General features: G+C 36.2%; 1 protein-coding gene across 1 annotated transcript; it reads right to left on the reverse strand.

Moving 5' to 3' along the window:
- Hsc70-3 (heat shock protein 70 cognate 3) lies at window positions 1-8,584 on the reverse strand. Its single transcript, XM_022077851.2, has 10 exons — window positions 8,424-8,584; window positions 8,164-8,315; window positions 7,193-7,424; window positions 6,867-7,001; window positions 6,052-6,288; window positions 5,069-5,335; window positions 4,239-4,634; window positions 3,828-3,965; window positions 2,697-2,921; window positions 1-1,921 (listed from the first exon to the last, which is right to left on the reverse strand). The coding sequence occupies exons 2-10, from the start codon at window positions 8,283-8,285 to the stop codon at window positions 1,706-1,708; spliced, it is 1,968 nt and encodes a 655-aa protein (XP_021933543.1). The 5' UTR covers window positions 8,286-8,315; window positions 8,424-8,584; the 3' UTR covers window positions 1-1,705.
- Between the last annotated feature and the right edge of the window lie 157 nt (window positions 8,585-8,741).

The raw sequence follows: 8,741 nt of genomic DNA on the forward strand, positions 1-8,741 counted from the left end.
TTCTGGAAAATGAACATTTAATTCAATAACATATCCACACATATTTTGTACACCTACTCAGTCATTCTTGTGGCAAACATGGTTTTATCAGGCAAAAGTACATAAGACTACCCAATATAACATGTTAATGCAACAGGTCACAGAAAGAGAATAAATAAACAGCAAACAACCAAAAGAAATTCAGAAACAGCCTGGACGTATAACACAAAATACACTATAATACAATTTTAAACCATCTGTGGATATTATATGCATTTTACATTCAGTCAGCAAATATCATGGACACAAGTCACCCTTGGATACAATAACCCTGCAAAGTTTACTTCCAAAACCCAATTCAACTTCAAAAACTGACATTTCAGGTTTACTACCATGGTGTTAGTAAATTACTAACACATTCCATTAATGTCAATCTTTTGTTAGATTATAATGTACTATAAAAGTCCTGAAGGTAGTAAACAATACACAAAATTACTTCAGGAAAATTCTTTTAAGTACAATATAATAGTGAAACATTCTTCCTGCCCTTTATGAATAGTAATTGAAAATTCACAGTTTGCTGCCAGTTTCCTATAACCTCTCAGCAAGACCTTAACAAATACATCACTCTTGAAGAGGACAGTGTATTTTGAAATCTGATCTGTACTTGATCCAAAAATCTTCCTACAAATTGCTACTGGTAGAATATCAAAGTCACCATAAAATTTTATCACCTCCAGCAAATCACACATATGCATAATTTATACTGTAGGTATTTATTATTTTGGCAGGTCAATAAGAAATTGTTTCTCTCCCCAACCAACACGTATTCTTTACTTCATTATCCATGCTGGGCAGTACTGTTTTCATTATCTCCTATAGTATGTTTTTGCTGTGGTATGTATATGAATTTCGCAGTCTACACATGAGCATACTGTAAGGGATGCGGACAGCAATAAAATACAACAGTGTTCATGCTTGGTTAAACGAACACAGCACTGAAGACTTCAGGCATAATTACAAAAATTAATTGGACATTTTGTATTGTATGGCAGTGTTTTTCTGTACACATCATTCCAAAAAATGAGTCTGCAAAGAAATAAGGGGGGCTACACTTGCAGACTGGAGTAAGTATACTGTTTGAAAATTGCTGGTAAATAAGTGTCACTTCAGTGTAACGAGATTCTACATGTGTACAGTGTAACTGTAGGGGAATCCCTTACATTCTCAAAATATTTGTGAACTCATGAAGAAACTATTCAGTAACAATGGTTTGAAAGGACGAGACATGCAAACTAACTCAATACAAAGTTCACACAGCACAAACATGCTAGTTACACAATTTCAAATCTGACAGTTGACCTAGCAGCAACAGCTGTTCAAAACCTACTACAGATATGCAAGTAATGTAAAAATACTTTTAAGAAAAGATTTCTTTAAATGCAAGCAGTACCAGTTAAATTTTACCTCGAAATAAAGACCATACAAACTTCACTGTTTCCAAATGACTTATCTAATTTGGTCAGACTTATTTTATACCAACAGGCGCTGCCAAGTTCCTTTTGTATCACTATTAATTTTCAGTGGAATATTAAAGCCCTATCCATAGGCAGGGTTCTCCTCTATACCCAGCAAAGGGTTGAGACATGTCCACTTTGCACAGCCTCTTAAAAAGGTTCACTGTACATCACTATTTGTTTTTCTGTTCAGTTTAGTTTTATAACTCTCAAAGTTCATCCTTTAGCTCATCATCATCTGCACTACTTGGTGGAGGTGCCCCTCCTGCACCCTGGTACAGTTTGGCAATAATTGGTTGAACAACGTCCTCTAGTTCTTTCTTCTGTGTTTTGTAATCTTCTGTGTCCACATCCTGGTTCTCTTCCAGCCACTTTATCTTTTCATCAATGGCCTCTTCCATCTTTGTCTTGTCAGAATCACTCACCTGTGAAACAATTTTATTCTAATAAACAATACACAACATTACAAAGCACACGTTTCCTGTAAAAAATTCCCAAGATGAAGATTTCTGTCTTCTGGTAGATTATTACCAACATTTCAGAGGTCATACTGCCTCCGTCATCAAGCGATGAATCACCCTGATGACAGAAGCAGTATGACCTCAGAAACGTTGGTTAACATCAACCAGACTACACAGCGCAACAACCCAGAAATCTTCATACTCACCACTGTGAAAACCTCAAATCTTACAATCCCAAAATGCATGAATTTTTTCCCATCAAACAAGTATTTCAAGATCAGAAGATGAAGTTCATATGCATATTGATGTTCAATGTTTGCAATTAATATAAGATGCCATTACAACATACTTTACCTCAGTAGTGCTTTAAAGTGGCATTCATTTCTAAATTTTCAATTTCCCACTGCTCACATCCTGCCGTACAGCTTGTAATAAATTATACCAAACCAAGCAACATCACTTCTTTCCTAATTTAGAGCCCTTTAAATTTTGTAATAATAATCAAAGCTATCTGTACACACACAATTTTTTTTTTTTTTGGGGGGGGGGGAGAGAAAGTATTCCAAGAATGAAAACCAAGTTCATACTATGTAAGACAAAGCTGTAATAATTGCAGTGAGATCTCTCTTTTATTTTCTGTGAAGGCTTTACCTGAAAATAAAAACATCCTTAAGGATATACAGTCCTTTAGTTTCCCTTCAATATCAAACTTCAAAACCTAAAGATAGAAGAAACTAACCTTTGCACCAAGTTTCTCCTTGTCTGCCAACTGGTTCTTAAGGGAATAAGCATATGACTCAAGTTCATTACGGGCTTCAACACGCTCTTTTAGCTTCTTATCATCATCAGCAAACTTCTCGGCATCCTTGATCATCCGTTCAATATCATCGGGAGTAAGACGATTCTGGTCATTGGTGATAACAATTTTCTCCCTGTTACCTGTACCTTTATCCTCAGCAGAAACCTGTAAAATCAGATTCCTACTTCTTACCTTCAAATAAACACCAGAGATACAATTCACTTGTGACAAATTACAGTACAAAATAATTTTATTTAAACATCAGGTGAAATTTTTTTATACAACTTCATAGGCATTTTATTCTGCAGTGTAGTATTTTCATTCAGCAACTGTCAACAGGTAAGTCGGCAGATTTTCAACAAAAGCATGTCATAAAACATTTACTTTTGTCTATTAGTTGGAAAACAACATTTCAGAAGCTGACTACTTCTGTTGCAAAGTGAAAGTATACAAACTAATCTGTTGGGTCTACTGGATGAAGATAGGCATGGAGATTGAGATTAGCTTTACCCAATGCACCTAACTGAGGCTGTATATTATCACCTGATGCTACACAAACATTCCTTGATATATGAAGGAAACCATCCAAGAAAATTAATGTTTTAATTTTCTAACAGATGAGGTAAATTTTAAGAAAGCATGCTGCTCCTGTCCATCTCCATGGGGAATCACTCAAAATGAATTTTCATTGAACTTAATATCAGCAGTTCCTAACTATATTTGGGTTTTTTTTAAACCTACAATGACCAATTTAGACCATCACTTAGTATGAGGCTTCTACATTTTGATTTGAAGGGGTTAATCATCATCTTGTATGTACTGCTTACAATGAGAAGCACACACTTCTGAAGTGCTACAAATTGTTGAACTGGTCCTGGATTTTCATAACTGCAAGTTTAAGCTGCAAGATATATATATATATAAAAAGCCAAAATGGATGAAACCAGTCCCTGTGGAAACATCAAATCATAAAAAACTGGCGTAAATGAAAGCGTGCCTAAAACAATTATAGATCTGATCAATATTTATTGAAATTTACCTAAAGTATAAAGTCTTCATTACATGACCTACCTGTAGGATACCATTGGCATCGATTTCAAAGGTAACTTCAATCTGAGGCACACCTCGGGGTGCAGGAGGAATTCCTGTCAAGTCAAACTTTCCAAGCAAATGATTATCCTTTGTCATGGGTCGCTCACCTTCATAAACCTGTAAAGGTAAATTTTTTTAACAAATTAATCACTTTCCTAAGAAACCAATTAACTGAATGGATTAAGATGAATTTTAATGTTATCTAACATTTACACCCCAGTCTTCTAAATGATCCCATCCCTTTAGTTTATATAACATGTCTCCTCCATACATGCTGTATGTCCATCCACCTATTACTCCTTGATTTTATTTGCCCTCATGACAATTGCAATTACCAGTCCTAAGAGTTAAAATTAGCGCCTAACCAGAATATAAAATGCACAGGCCTACCTGAATTGTAACAGTGTGTTGATTATCAGAAGCTGTTGAAAAGATCTGGGATTTCTTTGTTGGAATAACAGTGTTTCGTGGAATCAACTTTGTCATGACACCACCAACAGTCTCAATACCCATAGTCAAAGGATTGACATCCAACAAGACGATGGCATCGGTATCCTGCTCCCCAGACAGTACACCAGCCTGAACAGCTGCTCCATAAGCAACAGCTTCATCAGGGTTTATTCCTCTGGATGGTTCCTTTCCACCAAAGAATTCCTTGACAAGTTGCTGCACTTTAGGGATACGTGTGCTGCCACCAACGAGTACAATTTCATCAACATCTTTCTTATTCATGTCAGCATCATCCAACACTTTCTGGACTGGCTTCATCGTTGAACGGAACAAGTCCTGCATAAATTCAAAAACAATAATTTAAACTTCTTCACAACATTATGAAACGTAATGTACAATGAAAGTTTAGTATGACGTTCAGATTCTGCAGACACCAGTTGGCAGCAGCTCCCACTGATGGTAAATTAATTCCATTACAGTCCATTATATTATTTGAATGGACAAATTTCTGAACACCCCTTACATAAGAATCATGGTCTTCTAGGCTGAAAAACCACGCAGTCTTGTAGATGATTACGAGTGTTAAAGAGGAACCACCTTCGACATTACATGGTGTTATAACCCAGAGCACCACTATCAACATAATCAGTCATAAAAACCTCATGGGCTCAGTGAAGTGTCTAATAACTATTCAAAAGAATGCCACTTAAGCAACCTTCTGGTCATTCATGCCTGGGTATTTAATCACAAATTGAATATCTTCTACTTACCATGTTCAATTCCTCAAATTTGGCCCTGGTCAAAGTTTCTGAGAAGTCATCTCCCTCAAAGAAGCTTTCGATTTCAATTCGGACCTGATGGCTGGCAGAGAGCGCTCTCTTTGCTTTCTCTACTTCACGACGCAACTTCTGAACAGCACGGTTGTCCTTACGAATGTCTTTGCCCTTCTTTTTCTTGTACAACTTTATGAAGTGATCCATCACACGCTGATCAAAGTCCTCACCACCAAGATGTGTATCTCCATTTGTAGACACCACCTGAAACAAATCAGTAGTATAAATAAAGTATGCATCCCAACTTTGCTTTACAGCATTCAATACAGCTCCTATTCAATGTCATACATTACACATATTTACTTGATTAGAAATCAAAAATTGACTTAACAGCGGATAGCCAAACTCAAGTTACAACAAAATATTTAGCTGCAAGAGTGTAATTTTACTAGTCAAGTACTAAACTATATCTGCACTATTCATCAGCTTTCCAAAAAAGAATGTTCTAATACATTAACTCATCTATACAAAATTATTATTATACTTCAGCACAAAAGATTATTAGTCTTTTACACACACAACAATGTGCATTCAGGTCATTAACTATGAACAGTTTTACATAATTAATATTGAAACTGATTACCTGTGATCAACATATTTCAGTTTAAGAGCTGTAACTCATTTACAACATAATTTTAATTAATAAAACCACAGACATCAGTAAAACATATCCTAACACCAAAGAAAACACGTCTGGAAAGGCGTATTCTTTATAGTACACTGACGTTCACAAGTGCTCATGCCACATTACAGTGGTGGTTATTACACTAATGTCATCCAAGGCCATTGTTCTAAGTTGCATCATTCTTACACTGTGATCCCACTGTGCAACAATGTGTCCCAACAATGGGAAACCTTGGGTCTGTTTTAGCAAACTTTAGTCCCATTCTGAAAAATGTGACAACCTTTAGAAAACTAACCTCAAATACTCCATTATCTATGGTAAGAAGAGAGACATCAAATGTGCCACCACCCAAATCAAACACCAGAACATTCTTTTCGCCTTCCCTCTTGTCCAAACCATAAGCAATGGCTGCAGCCGTTGGTTCATTAATGATTCTCATAACTACAAGTCCAGAGATTGTACCAGCATCCTTAGTTGCTTGTCGCTGAGCATCATTGAAATAAGCAGGTACTGTCACCACAGCATGAGTTACCTGAAAATGTTCAACAATCACAACTTTAAACATAAAACAGCAAATTCAATTTTTGAACCACTAGCCTCAAGAGAAGAGGATTCAAATTTATAAAGCACCACGCACCTACAGAAACATAAACTTTGCAATCCATGGAAGAAAAATAAATGCCAACAGAATTAGAAATTTTATAAACAACAGATTTTGTATAATTCTATATGAGAACCCGGAAAGAACATAAAAACAATGTCTGACACAATGTTCAATATGTTTTACATCATCAAACCACTGAATATGCTTACAGTATCTAAAAGCAAGGAAAGACAATATTTCGTAATACATACAACTGGAAATATACTTTTTCTGGAAACAACAGCAGTTATGATGAGCATGAAAATATTAACAATCTTGTTTACAGGCAGATTAAATCAGCAACTACAAGCAACGCCACTGTCTCCCCCCAAAATCTTGATCGAGAAATATGCTGTTTGATTTCAAAACAGTTAAATCATTTTAAAAGTCCTTAAATTTCAGAATACACACATATGAGGGGCAAATATTGCAAGCCATATTTCTTCCAATAACTATTTAGATACTACCTTCTTTCCCAAATAGGCTTCTGCTGTTTCTTTCATTTTACCAAGAACCATGGCAGAGATTTCTTCTGGGGCAAACATTTTTTCTCCTTGAGATGTGGAAACTTCAATGTGAGGTTTGCTGTTCTTTTCTTTCACCTGCAAACAATGAGCAATGAACATGTAATTCACTAGTTAAAAGCAGTTTTTTTCATATATTTCCACAATTTTTCATTCATCATAAGCAAAAGGATAACCACATATTTGATGTCCTGTTAAAACTATTTATGTAGATAAACAGCAATTATTCAGTACCATACTATGACACATTTGCAGTTGTCTTAGAATACCTTAAAAGGGAAGAATTTAATGTCATGCTGAACTGTGACATCTGACCAGTCTCTGCCAATAAGACGTTTGGCATCAAACACAGTGTTTTCTGGATTTGCTGTAAGTTGGTTTTTGGCAGCATCTCCAATCAACCTCTCACCTTCAGGTGTGAATGCCACATATGAAGGAGTAATTCTATTTCCCTGATCATTTGCAATAATTTCCACACGACCATTCTTATAGACACCAACACTGTAAACAGAAAAAAAGTGTGATATTTCAGGTTCTCATGCCACCACTGAAATGTACTTACTACCTCCAATATCAGAATGACTATCCTGTCAGTTTCATTTGTGTTACAAAGAAATTAAATTATGGCTATCTCAGAAGTGAGGACACAAAAGAATGTTAATCAGTGAACCAATGCCTCCATGGTGAGAATCCAGTATGTCCTCAGTGAATTACATTCCCATATCTGATAAATACTAAAGGAGAGGGGGAACTTGGAAAGAATTTTATTCTGAATAGTACAAAATTTCCTTCTCTTTGCCACCACTTACATAAGTTTCCACACTCATGTCATTTTAGAGCTGGGATCCAAACAGTAGATACAATTCTGCTAGAAATGAGGTAATTTTCAACAAAACCCATGTACCATGACTGAAATTGACACTTCTCTGAGTTCAGGTATCCATAAAATTTGAAAAGTGGCCTGAAGAATTATTGGATAATCAATATTGTGCACCAACATAACCCACAAAACCCTGTGTTTTGCTTGTCCCCAGGATCCATAAATTGTATTAACGTTCAATGTTGTAGAACCCCCCCCCCCATCCACAAAGAAAAAAGTATTACTGAATACGAAAACTGGGTCGTAGGTGGATGGAAGTGGCTCACATTATGCCCAGTAATGAAATTTTGAATAAGCGGTATAGAATATTCGGACCCTGCTCGGAAACCATAACTAAAATACGGGTATATAGGTACTTACCAAGAGTATGTCGTTCCCAAGTCAATTCCTATTACAGTTCCAACATCCTTATTCTTTTCATCCTTTGCACAAATACCTGACCCGAGCAGGCAAATCACTCCCAATAAAATTCCTAATCGCATGACGACGGTTTCACGTGAATTGTTGAAGAACTGCAACCATACGAGGTAGAGAAAATAACATTAAACGATGGTCGACTTTGCCGGCTTGCATGTGGTCAATACTGTTCAGAATTCAGTATTAAATGCAAAATAACTTACCAAAAATATTTTGTATTAGTTCCCGATGTAACGTCACACTTCTTACACTTAACTCACACCCAAATCACTACGTGCTCTCTCGTACCAGTCTAACTTACAACTCGCAGATTATACGATCAGACCCGTCGAAATATCTACACAGAATTACGTCGTGTCTGAACGTTATTGGTCCAGTTAACAAGCGGACTTGCACGATTCGAGTTCTGATTGGGTAACGTTTTTCGAGTTGGCTAAATTCTATTGGCCCACGTTCAACTTCAACGAAATTTCTGGATCCTACTGGCAAGTAGAACACTGAATTTTGTAGGTTGAGTTGAT

Source organism: Zootermopsis nevadensis, unplaced genomic scaffold (assembly GCF_977971745.1).
Source record: "Zootermopsis nevadensis isolate Lab colony 2312 unplaced genomic scaffold, Znev_1.0 Znev_ptg000061l, whole genome shotgun sequence".
NCBI lineage: Eukaryota > Metazoa > Arthropoda > Insecta > Blattodea > Termopsidae > Zootermopsis > Zootermopsis nevadensis.